This window comes from Triticum urartu, chromosome 7A (assembly GCF_056163025.1).
Source record: "Triticum urartu cultivar PI428250 chromosome 7A, HENAU_Tu73, whole genome shotgun sequence".
In the NCBI taxonomy this organism is placed as follows: Eukaryota; Viridiplantae; Streptophyta; class Magnoliopsida; order Poales; family Poaceae; genus Triticum; species Triticum urartu.
In genome coordinates this window covers 28,947,963-28,968,539 of record NC_141879.1, presented here as the reverse complement: position 1 = coordinate 28,968,539, position 20,577 = coordinate 28,947,963, and the positions used below count along the sequence as shown (strand labels likewise).

General features: G+C 48.0%; 3 protein-coding genes, 1 long non-coding RNA gene and 1 pseudogene across 7 annotated transcripts; all 5 read right to left on the bottom strand.

Annotated features, from left to right (window-relative positions):
• Positions 1-1,493: 1,493 nt before the first annotated feature.
• Positions 1,494-3,155, bottom strand: LOC125512817 (uncharacterized). Of its 3 annotated transcripts, none has more exons than XM_048677896.2 (3): positions 3,052-3,155; positions 2,093-2,191; positions 1,494-1,992 (listed from the first exon to the last, which is right to left on the bottom strand). In XM_048677896.2, exons 2-3 carry the CDS (start codon positions 2,184-2,186, stop codon positions 1,853-1,855), a joined length of 234 nt encoding a protein of 77 aa, XP_048533853.1. In that variant the 5' UTR covers positions 2,187-2,191; positions 3,052-3,155; the 3' UTR covers positions 1,494-1,852. The 3 variants fall into 3 exon arrangements, with proteins under 3 accessions (XP_048533853.1, XP_087391371.1, XP_087391370.1); XM_087535245.1 differs by having other exon boundaries at positions 2,093-2,188; positions 3,052-3,149; XM_087535244.1 differs by lacking the exon at positions 3,052-3,155 and adding an exon at positions 2,647-2,799.
• Positions 3,156-4,375: 1,220 nt separating this feature from the next.
• Positions 4,376-5,441, bottom strand: LOC125550354 (uncharacterized). Its single transcript, XR_007301584.2, has 2 exons — positions 4,800-5,441; positions 4,376-4,730 (listed from the first exon to the last, which is right to left on the bottom strand). It is a non-coding gene; the product is annotated as an uncharacterized LOC125550354 (long non-coding RNA).
• A 3,568-nt stretch (positions 5,442-9,009) lies between these two features.
• On the bottom strand, positions 9,010-9,764 carry LOC147957253 (putative cysteine proteinase inhibitor 7). The gene is made up of 2 exons (XM_087536479.1): positions 9,622-9,764; positions 9,010-9,492 (listed from the first exon to the last, which is right to left on the bottom strand). Exon 2 carries the CDS (start codon positions 9,485-9,487, stop codon positions 9,155-9,157), a length of 333 nt encoding a protein of 110 aa, XP_087392605.1. The 5' UTR covers positions 9,488-9,492; positions 9,622-9,764; the 3' UTR covers positions 9,010-9,154.
• A 908-nt stretch (positions 9,765-10,672) lies between these two features.
• On the bottom strand, positions 10,673-12,195 carry LOC147957252 (uncharacterized). Its single transcript, XM_087531622.1, has 2 exons — positions 12,124-12,195; positions 10,673-11,394 (listed from the first exon to the last, which is right to left on the bottom strand). Exons 1-2 carry the CDS (start codon positions 12,193-12,195, stop codon positions 10,741-10,743), a joined length of 726 nt encoding a protein of 241 aa, XP_087387748.1. The 3' UTR covers positions 10,673-10,740.
• On the bottom strand, positions 12,021-20,210 carry LOC125515129 (putative disease resistance protein RGA1; annotated as a pseudogene). Its single transcript, XR_015609913.1, has 7 exons — positions 19,945-20,210; positions 18,449-19,842; positions 14,591-16,744; positions 13,171-13,977; positions 12,958-13,101; positions 12,689-12,841; positions 12,021-12,453 (listed from the first exon to the last, which is right to left on the bottom strand). The product of XR_015609913.1 is annotated as a putative disease resistance protein RGA1 (transcript).
• Positions 20,211-20,577: the final 367 nt, after the last annotated feature.

Below are 20,577 nucleotides of genomic sequence, written 5' to 3'. Positions count from 1 at the left end.
AGTTCTTTCTTTTTTGTCTTTTGTACAGCGTATTCTCACCTGAGAGGTACTGAACAACCCATCCACTTGTCATCCTTCCAAACCAAACATAAAACTGATTATCCCCAACCACCATTATCCTCCCAACCAAACGAATGAAATTGACTATCCTTAACCAAACGAATGAAACGCCCCCTTATTTTGCATACGGGCAGGTCATTTGTTGTGCTTTCTTGTGCATAGCGTGTCATGTATCATGATAGATAAGGAACTTTACATGAATCAACACCTTGAAATCCCAAGTGACGTGGTGTAGTGCCTGCCATGTTGGGATCTGAGATGGGGTTTTGTTAGCCGGCCGAGTGACAGGTTGTACATATTGTACGAAAACTCTGCTAAGTGCAACCACTGAGAGCCCACTTGGGTCGGCACGATGAGTAAAGCATATTCACTCTCTCTGTTTGACCGTCTATCTGGGAGTGCCTAGCTGAGCGCATTTGCAATTTTGCATTATCCAATCTGAACAGTTCCTGTCACATTTCGCTGCTTTGGAGTTGAGTATTTTCTGAAAGAGCAGCCAAGCAAAGATTTGCACGCGGAGATTTGGCTCGGCATATGACCTAGGAAAAAGCAACGGATCCAGTCAATTACATTAGCATTCCAGCATCGTTCTGATGCAGAGGCCGGGGAGCCTCCCCTTTTTGAAAAAAAAATTTACATTAGCATTCCGGTAGCCATAGGCCATATGTTCAGTGCTTGTATCAAGATGCGGGGATATCTTTTATTCCCCGAGAACTTGCGACGACTAAAAAAGTTTTGTGGTTCATTTGTGATTCTAATTCCTCTTTTTTCTAGCGGAAGCTTTCGTTTTCTATCACCATCCAATCCCTGCTCTATCTTCCCCTCCATGAATGTAAGGAGCCACATCACCAAATTTGTTGACATTGACATGGAACATGGGAGTAGTCATCCAATTTCACGGTTTTTTAGCTTGTCCTTTTGCCATCATGCGTGGCCCCTTCGATGTGCCCCATCCGGAAGCAAACACATTCAGAAGTCTTATGTTCATGTTACCATCATTTTAATCTCCTCCATGCATGTAGTATGCTCCTAATTTTACAGAAATCTGTTGTGTCAAAGACGCTGATGTTAACTACAATTGGCATGTAAACCATTTCAGCGGATCAAGAACATCAGGTTCATGTGAATGGCTCGTGGCCATTGTGTTACATTGTTCAAAACGCAAAATAATTGAAGTTGATCGCACAGTTCTGTCCAAAAAGGAAAAACATCCTCTCTGCATACAAGCCCACAGGTGCAAAGGCTTGCACTAGTGTTAGGCCATAGTTTGGCTTCAGTGGGCACTGATATATCGCAAAACTCCAGCTGAGTCCAGCGTTCTCAGCAAGATAACACAAAACGATATGCAATCTAAACAGCAGCTGATGTATTCTTGTCAATAAAAGTTTGCAATTGTGCAGTAACAGCAGCACAGGCAGGGTGCAAAGGCAGCATAAATCAAGCAAAAATAATTATGGTGCACTACCAGACAAAAACAGTAGGCTGGGTATCATCACAGCATAAACGTGCAGCATCATCAGGAAGAAACACAGCACATGAAATACAATGCAGAAACTACAATGCAGTTATTTTACTGCCTCGTGGGAAATTTCACCGAGGAACATAGTTCATCGAAAGGCGAGTGAGCGAGCGGTAAAGCCCCCCAAAGTTGCTCACGGAAACTGAAATTCGAGAAAAAAATAGTATACCCTGACTTTAAAGTCCCTTTTATTAGGAACTTCAAAACCCTAGAAAAGAAACTTTGGCTGCATGGTGGAAGCAAAACGCTGGTCGAGCTTGCGCCGCAGCGCATTCAGGGGTCCTTGACGATGAAGTTCTGGCGGCTGATGGGGTTCATGACGACCGGCGGCCCGGCGACACGGGGCCAGGCCTGGAACTTGGCGTCCGTGGCCTGAAACCACTCCTTGTCTGTCGCCGTCTTGCACACAGTGCCTGGATCCGAATGGAACAAGCAGCGTCAGATGCATATTCTTCCAAGAGGTTAGGGGCGCAGGCATCCTACAGGCATGTTATGTAACAGCATGGTACTCACCTCCAAAGATCTTCTTGTCGGAAACGATGGCGTCGCAGACATATGCAATGCCAAGGGATCCAACCAGCGAACCGATAATGTACTTGCCCGACATTGCTGCTGCACAATGATGAAACATGATGCAGATCGTCAAATGTAATGGACAGGTATACAGAACTACTCACATGTATCAAAATTCAAATGCATGGCATGACAGAAAGCGAGCAGCCCCACTAACACAGTCGGCTGATTTCTCGATCCACATAGGCGGCTGTTTTCTTAATTCGCATGGCATAGTCATGAACGAACGCAATCCGCCATGTGACAATGGAAGATGGCGCGTCATGGAAGGGAAAGGGGCGTGCATATGGGGTGCATTATGTGCAAGGGTACACATGAACCACCAAGAGATGATTTATGCGCCCTTTTGACCATGCTAATCACAACTAGTACCGTATCAATGATCAGGTTGAAGGGGAACTCAAAAGGTATGCATGCACATGTGCAGAGATCAAGATGAGACATTTTTATATGAAAAGCCACCACAGATCCACCGGGTAAAAATGACGACCCACCCATCCATCCCGTCGGCAACGAACCGAAGGATACGAATCATGGTAACAAACCACTACGTATCCACCGACCATCCTGAGACCGCGGCCTTGATTTCCCAAAATCAAATCCTCCCCGACGAGACAAACGACGACGATCATGAGGAGCCAAACCCGGCGCCACCAATCACGGACCGCGGAGAGCGCGGTTGGATCCGATCGACGCGCGCGGAAGCGCCCTTCACGGCGCATGCTACGGATCCCGCGGTATCCTCGGCAATCCCCGTACCCTAGATTAACCGTGGGAAATAAAAACGGCGGCAAACCTCGCTCGAACGCGCGCGCGCACAGGTACGCGGTCGGCGGCGGAGACCCAGGTTCGCACGTACAGAAAGGGGGGAGATGGAGAGGAGTCGGTGGTGAGATTACCTCGCGACTGATCGGTGTTCGTCCGCCGCCGCCGCCGGGGAGAGGGAGGAGACGCACGCGTTTGTGGGGGAGGGAGAGAGAGAGAGAGAGGGAGCGAAGGCGAGCGAGAGAGTGGGCGGAGAAATCATAAAGGCTCCGCGACCCCTTGACCGCTTCTCCTCTGGGCCGCGTTTACTCCACGGGCCGGGTCGGGCCTCATTTCGCGTTGCTGACCAACTGACCCAACTCTCTCTCTCTCTCCGTACATTTAATGTAATGATTTTCTTCTATTAAAATAATAATGTAATGGTTCTCTAGCGTGCATAAACGAAGGAGGAACGCATGTGAGAGGTAGGGGACCTCGCATCTTCAAGACTTCTATGTTCTTTACCATCGTCTAGTCATCATCATAGTTTTGTGAGAATAAATTCCTCTCATTCTTTTGGCAGTGTCATAAAGTTAGAGAGTTTTCCGTCCTCACAAATCCAGTTATTCAGATCCAATGAGTTTATATTGTTGTGTCAAGCCTTTTTTAAGCGCGTCTAGCTGGCGACCGGGGGCTGGGTAGCGCTCGCGAGCGGCCGGCCAAAAGTAAGGGCATGTCCCCTGATTCCAAAAAAGGCAGTACGTCTAGTTTCTATTGCATACTAAAAAAAGGCAAAATTATTGTAATCCAAAAATGCTAAAACGGACACTGCTAATTAATCATCCTATATGATATTTTCTCACGTGATGGATGCTTGTATGTCTTTGCATTAATGTTCCTCATATTGGTCCGTTGTGTATTAATTTTTGGTTTTTAAAATTATAAAAGACATCTTCTAAATCGCGTGTCGAAATTTAGATCTGTTTTCATCGTTGGAACCCTCGTGACGTGGTCTTTAAAAGTAGATCCCGCATGGGGATGTTTCGACGAACTAGTCTTCCTGCCAACTAAACATCAATGCGTGTGCAACTATACTACATTGTCGCGACAACTGAACATATGTGTGTGCCAATAGTCCTGCCTACTAAATATCAATGTGTGTGCAACTAAACTACATTGCCGCGCCAACTAAGCATATGTATGTGCCAATATTCCTGCCAACTAAATATCAATGTGTGTGCAACTAGACTATATTGCTGCGCCAACTGAGCATATGTATGTGTCAATAGTCCTGCCAACTAAACATCAATGCGTGTGCAACTAGACTACATTACCACGCCAACTGAGCATATATGTAACTAGTCCTGCCAACTGAATATCAATGTGTGTGCAACTAGACTACATTGCCGTGTTAAATTATGCATATGTGTGTGCAACTAGTGTCATGCCAACTAAACATTAATGTGTGTGCAATTAGACTAACTTACAAGCCAACTGAATATATGTGTGTGCAACTAGTCTTCCTGCCAACTAAATATCAATATATGTGCAACTAGACTATATTACAAGCCAACTAGACTTCAGTGGCACCGCGACCAAAGCAATGGCAGCACTCCAACTTATGCTCGTCTTGCTAGATTCAACATGAATGCACTTAGCAAAAAGCAAAAATGGCGGACACGGAAGAACTCCATTCCTAGCAATCTTCTTCTTTTTCTTTCTCCAGATTGGACATAATCCTCCACCCGCGCTTCCTCCTCCTGTCCTCTCCAGGCTAGAGCAAGCTCCTACTTCCTTCTCTCCCAACCGCTGTAGCCACACCTAGAGGTTCCGCCTACAGCCCCGCCCAGATCAGGGAAAGAGAGAGAGAAAGCAAAAGGAATGGATGAGGACAGGATGAGACCTTCCTTTGGGGCACCAGGCATGGCATCAGGGGCACAAATCGAAGCAGAAGCGCACGCCATGGAGGGGCACCCAGGTTGAAGAATCCCTTGTAGCTGTCGGCTGCCTGATCTAGTCTGGTTGCTCGATCTCCCTCCTCTCCTCTCTGCTCTTCTCTCGTGACAAGGGAAGGGGCTAGGGGAGGGGACGGGGAGAGGGTCGGGGTAGATGCCCGTGGACCGCGGTGAGGTATGATTTCGCCAGAGGAGGTTTGGATTGGCGGCGGAGTGGCGAGGAAGGGGAGGTCTTCCGACCATGTGGCACCTGGCCAAGCGCGTATCGATAGGAGGGAGATCGAGCGGCCAGGAGCCGGCCGCCGTTCTCTCGCGCGTGCACTTTTTAGATTTTAGGGCCTTTTTTTACTGGTCTGATTATTTGTGGAGGTGAGATCAATTTTCATCGACATCATGATGAAAATATAGTGATTTGACAACCTGCACTTCTAGGGGGTCATACCCGACCTAAATACATTTATCGATCAAGGCTTCCCATCTCTTTGGATGGGCAAGGTGCTTTCAAAAACCATTATTGGTAATGTTTGTGCAGGTGAAAGAATGACAATATCGTTGCTCTATTTCAATTGCAACCTCTTTATCGAAGTCTTTGGAGTATTTCTTCAAGTAGAGATTGCTACAACGAAGAAGATGTTTACAAGAGATTTCATTGTAATTCTTAGTCATAGGAGTTAATTTGTATTTTCTTGAATTTTAGGTACAATTAGTGTACCTATAATTGTTATGATCAATAAAGTTGTAGGTGTTTCTAGAAAAAGGAGCCTGCACGGACTTCGCCGGCATACTCCTCCGGCAGCAGTGAGATGAGGGAGAGCGGGAGAGGAAGGTGGCGACAGATCCAGCGGGTTTCCACGATGGCACCGAGGAAGGGCGAACTCGACGGTGGCAGGGTGACTTTTCTTGCAAAAATGCTAGACTCACGGGTCTTTACAGGGGCATTACGGAGGATATGGGCCAATTTTCTCAAATGGCCAACCACAAACTACCAGATGGATCCACCACGTAAACCCCCGTAGTGACCCCGTGCGTGTACCATTACTGCTTTTCTTTCAACATCTTATTAGTGGTGCGAAACAAAAGGCAAACACGCTTGATACTCCATCCACATGGGAAACACCGGCTAACTAGTCCTGCCAACCCGGCCGCTACCTACCACGGGGCTTTGCCGAAGTAGAGGAGCTTACGCATTTTGGTCGCCGCCTCCTCGTACACGTCCGCCGGTGTGGTCGACCGCGTCAAGCAGGATATGATAGATGATTCCTTGACCGCCTTGGCCTTGCTCCTTGCTTTTTTTTTTTGACGAAAAACAGCATTGTGCTGATTTCATTCATTTAAGATAGGATGAGACATCTCAAGAAATACAGGTCAAGGTTCAGGACGGCTGACAGCCAGAAAGGGGAAGAAAAAGCTATACAAATATACATTAGAAAAAGAAAGAAATTATCTCGCGCCTGTCCATTTTGCTCCTTTGAATCCAGCGATTCTCCAAGAATTCAGCTCATTGATAATGTTCTCAGCAACCTTCAGGAAGTGGTTTGCCTTATTGTTGAATATGCGGTTGTTTCTTTCTTTCCAAACCTGTCAGGACACCGCCATTATAAGTGATGATAGGTCATTTTTCCTGCCTGTACCATCCAAAGCCTTTAACCACCATTCCAATATAGAGCCAGTATGAGCAATAGGTAAGAGGTTGAATGAAAAATTATATATCGCCAGGCAATAGCCCCAGATTTCAGCCGTGAAAGGGCAGCTGGATACAAGGTGCAGACCATCTTCCCACCCTAAGTGGCATAATTGACAGATCGGGTTGTGAGGCCAACCTTGCTTCGCAAGGTTGTCCGCAGTCAAACATTTACCCTGTACAAAGAGCCAACTGAAGAATCTTATTCTTGATGGAACCTTGATATGCCAAATGATCTCAGGAAGAGGAGAATCAGTCTTGCCCCAGAATTGACATAGGTAAGCTGACTTAGTATTATATCTTCCATCTGCCGACCATTTCCAAATGAACTCATCCTTCAGGTTGGACAAAGTGACCACACTGGATCTGTGTCAGAAGTCAATGTATTCGTGCAACACCTCGGTGCCCGGGTTGCGCTTGAGAAGAGTGACCCATTTTCTATTGGTGAGTCATTCAGCCAATGATATTCTTCTGTTCTTGCTATGATTGAAAAGGTTAGGAAACGAAACAGCTGGAATCTCACCGTTGAGTCAGTGATCATGCCAAAAGGATATCTTAATACCACTACCAATTTTGATGGAGGTACAAGCAATGAAAAGAGCCTTAACGTGCTTGTCAACAGGGAGCTGCAGACCTTTCCATGGTTTATCTGGGTCTGTGACGCTTTTCCAAAGCCAGCGTACTTTAAGCGCCCGCCCCTGAGCTTGAAGGTCATGGATGCCAAGCCCGCCTAGAGAGATGGGTGAGCACACCTGGGTCCAGCGGACAAGGCACTTGCCACTGCAGACAGCATCAGAGCCAGACCATAAAAAAGCACGACGTAGCTTATCGATTTGCTTGATGACCCATTTCGGTTGATGAACAACCAGAAGCATGAAAATTGGCATTGCCGAAAGTACAAACCTCACGAGTACCATTCTTCCAGTGGAGGAGATCCACCTAGCCTTCCAACCAGCAATCTTCTTAAGTAACTTGTCAAGCAGGTCTTGGAAGTCAACGAGCTTCAACCGCCTATCAGACAGAGGCATCACAAGGTAAGTGCAAGGGAAGCTAGCCAGCTGGCATCCAAGAGCCAACTGCAGGGGAGTAAGGTCAAGGCCATCGCACCGAATAGGAAGGATCTTGCTTTTAGCTGGTGGAGGCCTTGCTTCATCTCTGTCAGCGCCCACTTTGCGAGCTCGTCGATCTTGGGGCCATCGTCGCAGGATTTCCACCCGGGTGTGGGGGCGACGGCGGCCCATATGACGGCGAGGACGTCGCCGGTGGCAAGGAGGAGGCTGGCTGTCCTCATCCTCATGCTCGCTGGGTAGACAATTATTTGTGGCATGTGACAACATACCTAGCTAGTCAGCATATAATAGATAATAAATAAATCAAATAAGAAACCAAAGCCAGATGACGGCGATTTATTAGGCAAACTTATAATAAGAAAGTAAATACTGTATACTCTAGACTTGAAGGTACCAGCTGGCCTGGCGTGATGCCTAGCTTCTTCTTCTTGGACGGACCGCGATCGGCCGACGTGCTATTCTTCTTCTAATTCTTCACTGGGGGTGGGGTATGTTCTTGTACCACAGCTCTCTCCTCCTCCTCCATGCCAGGGTGCCCTGGTTATTTGTACTCGTGAACGGAACGGAACGGAACGGGCTCGGCACGTACATCCGTCCCTGCGGCTGCATGCATGCATGGCTTGAGTGGACCGACGCGTGCGGACGACCTCCATTTTACTCCGCGCTTGTCACTTCGCCCTTTTCGCGTCCCGGCTGGCTGTATGTACGTGCATGCTGCCAAACGGACGGGCGTGTACGTACAGACATAAAACACGCCACACATGTACGTATACTACACCTTGTTTTTTCTACTAGACCGCTAGGTGAAAATTAATAAATGCATGGCAGTGAGGTGAGCTGGTTAGAGCCCGGCCAGTGGTTTCCTTTTCAAGAGAAAAGGGCCAAGCAGCGCCCCACACTACTGAAATTTGCTGCTTTGCCCCGGGGTCCTCGGCCCGATTCACCTTGTCCGAAAACGACGTGGTGAGTACCCCTAGTCCAAGACACCATCACCGGTCATCTCCAGTGTTATATGGGTTGGGCTTTATCCCTCGCTTGGGCTGAGCGGGTCGTCCTCGGGCTTCACCTGAAGTGCCTGGTGTAATTGTTCCTCCTGGTCGTCCTCGGGCTTTGTCGGCATGCTCCTCCGGTAGCGGTGACACGAAGGGGGAGCGGGGGAGGAAGGTGGTGGCGGATCCAGTGGGCTTTCATGGTGTCGCCAAGGAAAGGCAAACACGGCGGTGGCAGGGTGACTTCACAAAAATGCTAGAATTACGGGTCTTTACAGGGGCATTACGGGCTTCTTCCAACTAACTAAACGAGTCGCCCCCTGATTTTTCAGGAGGGTGTGGGCCAATTTTCCCAAATGGTCAACCATAAACTGCCAGGTGAATCCACCTCGTAAACCCCCCCTAATGACCCCGGGCGTGTAGCATTACTGCTTTTCTTGCAACATCTTATTACTGGTGTGAAACAAAAGACAAACATGCTTGATACTCCATCCACATGGGAAACACTGGCTTAAATTAATCACATTAGCCTAAAATAGTCCTCGCATCCCGGCCGCTGCCTACTACCGGGCTGTGCCGAAGTAGAGGAGCGCGCGCACTTTGGTCGCCGCGTCCTCGTACACGTCCGCCGTGAAGTGGCCCATCCCGCCGGTGCGGTGGAGCGCGTCCAGCAGGATACGATAGATGATTCCTGGACCGCCTTGGTCTTGCTCCTCGCAACGGACCACGTTGATCAACTGGAGGCCTTGCTTCATCTCCGCCACCGCCCACTTTGCGAGCTCTTCGATCTTTGGATCGTCGTCGCTGGGTTTCCACCCGGGTGTGGGGGTGGCATCGATGGCGCAGACGACGGCAACGACGACGCCGGTGGCAAGGAGGAGCCTGGTGGTCCTCATGGTCGCTGGGTAACAATTATTTGGCATGTGACAACATAACTAGTCAGCATATATAGTAATAGATGATAAATCAAATGAAAAACCGAAGCCAGATGATGGCGATTTAATAATAAAGTAAATAGACTTGAAGGTACCTGGCCTGGCGTGATGCCTAGCTTCTTCTTCTTGGACGGACGGCGATCGGCCGATGTGCTATTCTTCTTCTTCTTCTTCTTCTTCTTCTTCTTCACTGGGGTTGGGTATGTTCTTCTACCAAAGCTCTCCTCCTCCTCGGCAGGGTGCCCTGGTTATTTGTAGAGACTCGTGAACGGAACGGGACGGGGTCGCCACCTACGTCCGTCCCGGCGGCTGCATGCATGCATGCATGGCTTGAGTGGACCGACGCTAGCTAAGCTGCCGCGTGCGGACGACCTCGAGTTTACTCCGGCTGGCTGTATCTGTATGTACGTGCATGCTGCCAAACGGCCGGGCGTGTACCTAGACATAAAACACGCCACACATGTGCGTATACTACACCTTGTTTTTCTACTAGACCGCTAGGTGAAAAATAGTAAATGCATGGCAGTAGGTGGCAAGACACTGGCAGTGAGGCGAGCTGGTTACAGCCCGGCCAGTGGTTTCCTTTTCAAGAGAAAAGGGCCAAGCAGCGCCCCACACTACTGGAAGGAATTTGCTGCTTTGCCCAGTGAAGGGCCAAAAAGGAAAGAAAAATAAACTCGGCAACCCCTTTGCCGAGTTAATTTCTTGGTAAAGTGTATTCGGCGTACACCTCTCGGCCAAACAGGATTTTACCGAGAACCGTCCATCGGGATACTCGGTAGATTTGTTGCCGAGAACCAAAAGGGCACTCTCGGCAAAAGCAAGTAACTTCACGTTCATCAGGTCCTTGCCGAGATCAATGCCATCCACTCGGTTTACCAGGCATTACAGCATCTCCAACAGAAGTGCAACGCGCCGCGCGATAAAAACTCATTTGCCGTGCGCCCTTCGTCTAGTTTGACGCGGCCGGTAGCGTTGGCTTCAGCAGCCGTGCTAAAATTGAGTGCGCGCACGTAGCTCCAGCTGCCGCGTTAAAATGCAGTGCGCGCTAAACATTGCGTATATTTTTTAAATAAAAATGCTAAATAAAATTTATATGTAAAAATGATATATAGATATTTTGCATAGTTCCATAGCATAGATAGATTAAAAAACTACGATACAACGACATAAAAAAACTACTAGATAGTGCAACAACATAGTGCAACTACATCCTACTTCCAGTCGTCATCATTATCATCATCATCGCCATCCTCGCTGGTCTGGTCCGAGGTATCGAGCCACATGTCCTTCCAACGGTCATCATCAGACGAAAAGATCGTCTGCCCACTATTTTGAACGATTTCGCACTGCAATAACGCCAGGGCCTTCCGCCGACGCCTGTCCAACCGCTCCGAGCAGTGCTTTGCCGTCTGCTCCTCGCGGCGCCTTGTCCAGAAGGCTTCCTCGTTGGCGACGTCCTCCGGGTGGCGCCAGCGCCACACCGCCATGGCCCGCTCGTCCTCCTCGGCGACGAGGAGGCGGCGCTGCCGCCGAGCGTGCTCCGCACGGTCCTGGTCCGTGATAAGACGAGGCAGAGGGGCGACGTCCTGCGCTTGCTGGCGCGTGTGGCCATCCTGGAAGTTCATCTGCTGGCACGGCCTGTCCAGGCGCCACGCCGCCGCGTCGTAGGCGCGTGCGGCCTCGTGCGAGGTCTGGAACGTACCGAGGCCGAGCCGGACGTCGCCGGACCAAATCTCGGCGGAGTACCAGCCGTTGGGGTGCTGGCGGACGCCGCGGTAGCCCGACGCTCCTCGGCGGCGCGGCGGTGGCGGGGCGCTGGAGTGGCGAGGAGAGGAAGCGGTGGAGGCGCTGGAGCGGCGAAGAAGCTACGAGGCGCGTGTGGAAGTGTAGATAGGCGCGTGGCGAGCGCCGCAATTTGTAGGTGCGCCGTAAGCGGCGCGCCAAAAGTAGTGCGCGAGCTGCCGCCTTTTCCCGCGCCCGCGCAATTGTTTCCCGCACGAGCTTGTTTACAGCCACCGCTAGAGCGCGCGAAACCGTCCAGCGCATGCTAAAAATCAAGTTTACTGCGCACGTGCCTTTTGACGCGGCTGTTGAAGATGCTCTTAGCAACTCCCAGATAGTACCTTTTGCGGAGCACCTCCTACTTGTTCTCGGCAACCCAAACAAACACTACCTCTTAAACAACTATGCTGGCGTTTACCTGCTCACTAACTGACGGGTAGTGACCAGTTAACCGTCAATGGTTGCGTTCACCTACACCTGAAATTCACAAGTCTGACGCGTTCCTCCGAACCAGCCGACTCTGACAGCACTGGCCATCGTACCTCCTGCGTCATCGTGTCACGCTGCACCGACCATCACGACGCCGCATAACCGATGTTGGCAGGATGCTGCCTCTCCAGCCATATCCTGTGGTTCTTCTCTACAACCACTTGCCAAAATACGTACAGTTATCGTAATTTCCCGGTAATAACTAATAACACATCAGCCATCTGCAACACATCAGGTTAACCCCAACAGTCGTTACAACTGACCTGGGATAGTACGTAATGCCCAAACACCTGTCAGGCCGTCACAACCATAAGCATACATACAGTTTGTTTCTGCAAGTTCTTCAGGCAGAAATCACAGGTAGCCTCCATGGCCCATGCAGCGACCACGCCCATTGTTTCTCCAACGCATAAAAGCTCGTCACCAACATATAGTATGAAATGCATGACACTTTTCTTTACCAAAGAAACGACCAAGATAACATGAAAGGTGCCTTGGCTTCTAATCAGTGTCGCGTCGACATCGAATCAGCCAGCATTTGGGTCTACTGCAAGGAAGTGCTAGCACTGCCTTTCATGCATCATCTGAATGCGGTCCATGTAACCAAGCAGCAGGATGAGGTGGAGGTCTACATGCCCGTCTAGCTTCACTTCCTGCTCACATCAAGGTTTAACTTGTCAAGATATTTCACTTTTCCATATGTTGTGGTATAGTTGCCAACTTAATTGCACATTGATAGGTGTATCAGCTTAATTCCTTTGCAAATAATTTAACGTATCACGACAACATCAAATGAACGAGCAACAATACAAGAACTGTTATGCGTAAGCACGATGCAGGGGGACCATACAAGTTATAGGCTGGAAGATGTGGCAGAAAAAACAGTACCAAGTTAAGCGATGATGACGTACGGTGTGCTACCCCTCTTCCTGGCTAGCTAGCTATTCTTCCTCTGCTGCTCGTGCATGCGTGCGTGCATGCTTCTTGTCGCACTTTAGTTGCCCCCTGAGCTGGAAACTACTTCCTGTTCCTGGTCTGCATCTAGGGACGAAGAAAGACTGGAATCAGCAGGACGGAGTAAATAGAACAAACTATGTGGACACAAGAACCTCAATAAATTAAGACTTGGCTAGCTAGGAGCATCTGTGTTGATTTACCTCCAGATTGTGATGGCATGCTTGTCAAGCAGTACTGGGCCAATACATCCCTTGTCCTGACAGCGTCCTCATTTGCCAACCTCCGCACTTGCTGGCTGTAATCCGACTCCTCACTGAACGGTGCACCTTCACCTTCCTCCATGTCTATCACTATGTTATGCAACAACAAGCACGCCCAAATTGCATTACCAGGACTTTTCGGGTGCCACGTACCTGTGTACAACCACTTATATGTGTCTTGAAACCTTGCCATCGCCTTCAGTGTGACGGTTCGGGCTGCAGAGTGTCTCCTGTTGAACTCGACTTGATCAGGGAAGTTTGAGTGATCCTCCTTTTCCAGCTGGTTATAAGGTGTCAGCAGCCAGGGGAGAAGAGGGTATTCTGCACCACCGATTACATATTCCGCAACTTCCGATCCATCTAAAGATACCTTGAGTTTGTTGCCGTTCAGCAACTTGCCCTCCTCGCAGAACTGGAAGAGTTCAGAGTCGTGCAGAATAATACCAGGCTGAATCCTGCTACCTGACCATTTCCATTGACCAAGAATGAACCTCAAATCTGGGCCAACGACGGCTTGCAATACAAAGCTGTAACCTCTCTCATCATCTTGTGGTGTGGTGTGAATTGTATGTACAACACCGCAGCAGTTTGGCAGACCATGGATCTTATGATACTTGGGTTTGGTCTTCTTCATTTCATCGGGGTATGGCCAGCGCAGGTGGTGTATTGCTTTCGCCACCACAGCATCAACAAAGCTATCAGTTACCAGCGAGACAGTAGACTCGCACACACCAACGGAAGATCCAATGGTCTCCAGAGGCTCACCAGAGTTCAGCACTAACAGAGCAAGGGCTACTCGATCTTGTAGAGACAGCACCCCGCCATCAGCAAAGGTGCAGCTGCTCATATCTTCTAAAGATGGCACATACACCAAGCCGCAGACATAGTTGAAGGTACTTCTGTTCATTTTGAATACAGACTCAAATCCTTGTGCGTCCACCACAGAAGAGGATAACGTTCCTGCGAGGCAAGAAAATACACAACTGTCCATGACTTGCAAGGCAAGAGCCAAGAGCTATACATTAACTTTGAATAGACTCCAACAGTCATGATATGAACTTTTTAACTATAAAAAGGATAGCACCCTAGTTTTGTTGAACTCCAAGACACCAAGGAAAACAAGTGGCAGAAATACCCAGATATTTAGCAGCATGCGGGAGAGAAGCCAAATCAGAAAGTAGGCATTACACATCACGCATGCACAGCTAATACTTGCTAAAACTGAATTCACATATCTACTAATGATGTATTCAAATGGAGCAAAAAGGTACGAAATATATTTAGAACTGAGCATGTCGAAGGACACAGAATGAGACTAAGCAGAGCACTTGAATAAATAAAGACACAGCTCATATGTCAATTTACCTGCAGATACAAATGGCCATCACACAGCCCACATGCACAGCTAATACTTGCTATAACTGAAGTTGCATATCTACAAACGACATACTCAAGTGGAACGAAAAGGTACGAAATATATTCAGATATGAGCATATATGGAAGGACACAAAATGAAACGAACTAATGTCAGAACACTCGAGTAACATAAAGACGAAGCTCCTATGTTAATTACCTGCAGATACAAATGGGTGCTTGATGTTTGTCCGCAAGCTGCAGGGATCCCGTGTGTACAACATGAACAATGCTCTGAAACTGTTTCCATCGTCTGCATATGCCTTGACATGTTCGACATGGCTGAACTTGTCCCACTCAGTGCCAGATTGCCCTGCAGCTACTGAGGCGAGCAACAATGGCTTGCAGTCTACCTGCAAATGTCTTGGCTTTATATCTCGCATGTATTCTGGAAGTACTTCCATGGTGTAATCATTTAGCACCAGAATCTGGAGTGCAGGAACAACCTCTAACACATTCAGCTTTGGGCACTTGTTGATGGTAAGCTTCTGAAGATTGGGGAGATTAGTGATCCTCTCCAGGTCGGGGCTGTGAGTTACTTCAAGCTCGGTAACAGAAGCAAAATTCTTCAGTAATTTGACTTGCTGTACAAAAGATATGACCAATTTTTTCAAAGCCCTTGCATTGGAGACAAGGCCAGGAGGAATAAGCCTAAGCTTGCACTTCGTGAGGAAAAGCCCCTCCAAAACAGGAAAGGCTTGAACTTGCTCATCCCATGCCCACTCATCCCACTGAAGCATTCCGCTTAGGTCCATCACGCGTAATCTCGGAAAGGCAAGTGCCACCTGGAAAGGATGAGCGCCATGGTGATGGTAGGGCTGGAGGAATTCTGGTCCAACACGCTTGATGGATGGAGCGTGCAGGATTTGAAGTGCCTCCAGATAGGGGAGTTGGCACAAGCCATCTGGGAGTTGTGTGCAGCAAGCCAGGTCTATCATCACTAGAGTTCTCAAGCTCCTGAGGGAGGATGCTAATAATGTTGACGTCATCCAGCTTGGGAGTTGTCGGCCAAAATATCCTTGCATACCAAGAACATCTAAGCTGGGCGGAGGGCACAACTCATCAAACACCTCCTTAATCTGTCGTTGCTCAGAGACACCTTCTTCATCTTTAATCAGCCCATCAACCCAAAGTATACTACTGCACTGTAAGTACAAGTTAGTAAGATGAATCTTCTCACTAACCCTTGCCTTTGTGGCGGACAAGGTAGTAGATACATTCTGCAGTCCGCTCAAATCAAGAACCCTGAGCTGGGAAAGGGGGCCCAACTCTTCCAAACTACACCAATCACCATCCACCTGGACTGGAAACCCACGTAGTCTCCTCAAATTTTTTAAAGCACAGAACCCCCTAGGTATACCATTTATTCTAGTTCCTCTGAAGTCAAGAGACCATAGCTTTCCTAAATTTACAATGCTATCTGGAAGTTTCACAAATTGTTGGGATCCTATAATGCTGATGTACTGCAAGAACTTCATCTTCCCAATTTCTCTGGCAGACAAGATGTATCAGAATTCTTTATGGACAAGTACCTCAAGTGCTTGAGTTCATGTAAAGATTCAACCAGTAGAGCGACATTTGCAGAATACATATGTAGAATCAGAATCCGCAGGCATGGAAATCCAACCAACGAGTCACCAGGCTTTATGTTTACATGTCCGACACATATTAGTGTTCTCAATGCCTTTTGTGCTTGTAAAGAACTCCAGTCCAGCGCTTCTGATTTTGAAACTTTGCTTTCTATAGATAAGTGCAGAAACTTTTGTCCAGTGAGTTCACTAATATTGCCATTTTCTCCACTCTGGACAGCTACTGCCTCGTCTCTAGCCACAAACTGAGCAAATGAGCGAACAACATCATGCATATTGAAAACTGGATCATCAATATGCTGTATCCCTGGCTCAATAAGGTTCCTAAGTATCAGCTCACTATAGTACTTTATTCCTAATTCTTCCAAGTGATCCGAGGCTCCATGAATAAATCCTTCACTAATCCACATGCCAATAATGGCACTACGATAGAACAATCCACCTTTAGGGAGAAGGGAGTAGTGTAGAAAGCACTGCTTGATGCAAGGAGGCAAATCTTCATAGCTTAAATATACTGCATAGTTTAGTTCTTCGGGCATTTCAGATACTGACCAAATAGAATCATTCAGAACCATCTCCCAGTCATGGCGTTGCTTCCCTTTCTGACGCAAAAGTCCTCCCATTACTTTGACAGAAAGAGGCAAACCATCACATTTTTCAATCACTTGCAGTCCAATATCCTTAAGCATATCGATATCAGGTCCATCTTCATCGCCCGAGACTACCTGTAATCAAGTTAGTCTTTAGAGCAGATTCAATGAATTGGCAAGTTATTGGGGGAAAAAAGGAATGTGAGCTATATAGAACAGTCAGTCAGCATACTGCATGCTAAAATGAATTGGCAAGTGGAATTTAGAATTGCCCATTGGTTATTAATTTACAGGTGCAATCATGCAGATTAGTTAATTGATCGCCTTTTCTTGTTCTCATGAACCCGGATGGAGCTAGCATATAATTATGTGGTGTCAAATGACACCATTAATTTTTTACTAATGCTCTTTCGAAGAAGAAATACCCAATGTCACCAGTATGTTTATAGGAATGGTACTGACAATGTTTTTTCTGGTGTCACACGTGTGACCATGAGTACATGCAGCTCGTAGTTGCAGGCTCACAGCACAAATCAAATTGACTTCATTTGGATAGCATAAATCAACTGGCTGGTCACACAATTAAGGCTACCTACCAGATGCAGAGATGCCCACCCGAACAAAAAACTCGATGCTTATTTCTTTTTGTCACTATATTATCTTTAAAAAATAGTGACTTCTTATTCTATTCGAATAGAATAAGTTATTCTGTGAATAGTCGCAAATATTGTCAAGTACTCCCTCCGTCCCATAATATAAGACGTTTTTTGACACTACGTAGTGTCAAAAAGCGTCTTACATTATGGTTATGGGACAGAGGGAGTAGGTCATAATTCTGTAGAAATAAGTACAAAGAGAAAGGCACTCTATTCATGGATATATGTGCGACTAGGAGCTCCATGAGTGGAGGTGAAAGACGAGGAGGTAGGACGTTGTCTGTGTGTGTGTGGGGGGGGGGGGGGGGGGGAGAAAATGGTATGGCTATCGCCAAGCAATGCGGGTCACGCATCAGTGGGTGTGGGTGTGTGTGAAGGGTGAGGTCTCTCCTGCGTGTATCTGGAGGAGCTGCTATTAGATTGTTTTCAAGTTGACCCATTGATTCGATGGACCCATTTTGTTACCGGACATTAATACTACATAGTATTCAAAATTTAAGTCTTATTATCAACATTTGACCAGTCGAGCCTTTCCAAATTTGACCATCTATAAGAAAGAACCATATAATCTGAAACATCAAATCGATCGTGAAATATAATTTTATAATGTATAGTTACTTTTATGTGCGGCAAACATGTTTATAGAAAAATTATGGTGAAGTATCATCTTGAAGGCTGTGTCATTGTCCTAAATGGCCTACATTTTTTATCAGAGGAACTAGATCTTTACAACTGTACCTAAACATCACATTTCCATTTATCTGGTGGACATCTTTGTTACTCTATCTAAACATAATCAGGCCATTTATCTCATAGACCCTTATCTAATTATTAACGGAGCTCATCCGGTAGAAACTACACAAAATGTACATATTAATGCACGTACCAATCTACATTACAAACCATATTCAGTGCACAGAGCCGAAAATTTAAATAACTCCATGTACTAAACTAATATCAGTTAAAACAATCGATGGAATCGGCATTTTAATTACAAATCATAATGTTTAGTCGGACAAATAGCCAATGATATTGAGGTGACATCTCCGATTATGGTTTTGCTATCCACTTCTAAGGTCAACTAAAGTATAAAACACTTACAAATAGATATACAGTATTAACGAAAGAAACATATAATCAAAACTTTGATTTAGAGGTCACTACCAGTTAATTATTTACGCACCTGTTTCCTGAGCAATGACCAGGCATCCTCGGGCCCTAATTTGTCAATGCGGTGGTAGGGCTCTCTGGCTCTCATGCCTCGGGCAACTGTGTCATTTCTGGTGGTGATAACAATCCGGCTACCAGGGGCACCGTAGCTGAAGGGAGCATTGAGCAAGGAGGTCCATGCTCTATCACTCCACATATCATCCAAAACCAGAAGAAACTTCTGATCTTTGATGGCATTTTTAAGGGCCGGCATAAGCTGAGATTTTTCTTGCGTCCTGGGGAGTTCTCCATTGGCGGCAGTGATGGCCGACCTTAGTAGCTCAACCTTGCTGAAGTCCTGTGTGATGCTCAGCCACATCTTCTTTTCAAACTTTAGTTGAATTTTCTCGTGGTTGAAGACCTTCTTGGCAAGGGTGGTCTTCCCGATCCCGCCGACACCGACGATGGTGACCACCATGATACCATCGCTATCCTTTGTCAACTCCTCAACCAGTGCTCTTGTATCCTCTTCAATCTTCTCACCTACCACAGCTGAGCGTTCCAACACCGAATCCGTCTTCCGGTCAGCTGCAGAAGGTCGGCCGGTCCTGTAGTCCTGGTAGGTCTCCAGCTTGATGAAGCTGAAGGCAGCACCCAGCTTGCAGATGTCGTCCAGCCTCTTGTTGAGCTTCCTGATGCGGCTGCCAATATCATGGGCGAACATGGGATGCCGCAAGCAGAAGAGCAGCGGGTTGCAGCAGGGTGAGGGTGCTGCGTCCCGCCGACCCATGGCCTTGAGCTCGCAGAGGTCGAGGATGTTGGTCGCCTCGTACATGACGCCCTTGAGCTTGGTGACCCACCCCTGCACCCTGCGGTCGGTGATGCGCTTCCTCTCGGCGTCGGCGAGGTAGTCCCTGAGGCTCTCCAGCTTGTCCTGCAGGCTGTCGATCTCCCCGGTGACGCCGAGCAGCATCCCCACCTCGTCCGCCGCCATCTGCTTGATCGTGTCGGCGATGTAGGACGCGAAGGCGTCCAGCACCATGGCCATGGTTGATTTCTCCTTGCTTTGTCCTCAGACCAGCGAAGAAATTAATGGGTAATCAACAGAGTGTGTGTGTGTGTTTGGCTTCCAGACTTGCTAGGACATGTTGAAGGGGACGGTAGCAATTAGGCTGAAATGTGGTGCTCTGCCTTGCTGGTGGGTGATGGATCTGGATGCTTTGCTGGCTAAACAAGCCAGGCTGATGCTTAGCTTTGGGCTCGCCGGCGGGGGCACCGGAAGAAGCCGTGTAAGAAAGACGGTGCCTTGCTTGAGTCGCCGGCAAAGCCACCCGCGACCATGGCCCCTGTTTATTCATTTCTCCTCCTCCGGCTTTTTGGTCCGGGGTGGCAAGAAAGGGATCGAATCGATCTGATCTGACCTGAGACCTGAGAGGGTTGATCCCTTTCCGCGTCAGTAATTTCAGAACAAAAGGCAAAGAATCAAACCCCTACCTAGCAATGGCTGGTGGGGGGCGGTCGGTCACTCACCCGCCGTTGCGCCGACGAGCCGCCGGACACGGGGGAGGATCCATCGATGCGGATGAGGTCGGTGTTGCAGCAAGGCTGTCGGCGCGGAAGGGAGCCGGCTGCCGCCGTAGAAAACTGAAGACACATGGAGGGCCCGACGAGCTACGAAGACGGCGGGCGGAGTCGCCAGCGCCGCCGCCGGCGGCGTACCGGTCGCCGTCACTTGGGGGAACTCTCATGGTTTACTGTTCTTTTTCTGGATTTTGAAGTTTCTTCAGGAGGTAATATCACTCTAAGAGCATTACTAGTAGAACCCTCAAATCCTCAAACCCTCATTAGCGTTTTAAGGGTCCAAAAATGATATTTTTTTTTGCACTTTTACAGGTTGAAAAACAGGGGTAAAGATTAGAACCTTCAAACCCAACCCTTATAACGGAATATTCCCCATGAACGACGTTGTCGTTGCACGCGGGAGGTCGACAGGGCGGCCGCCGGCGACGGCGGCGACTAGCAACGGCGGTCGCGGGCATGGGCGCGGGAGTTGGAAGGATTTTTCCCTCCCCCGCGAGGATAACCGCCAAATGAGGGTTGGGGTAGGTTTTGCTTCCCAACCCTTACTCTTTTTTTGAGATTCAATGCAATTGCATTAAACAG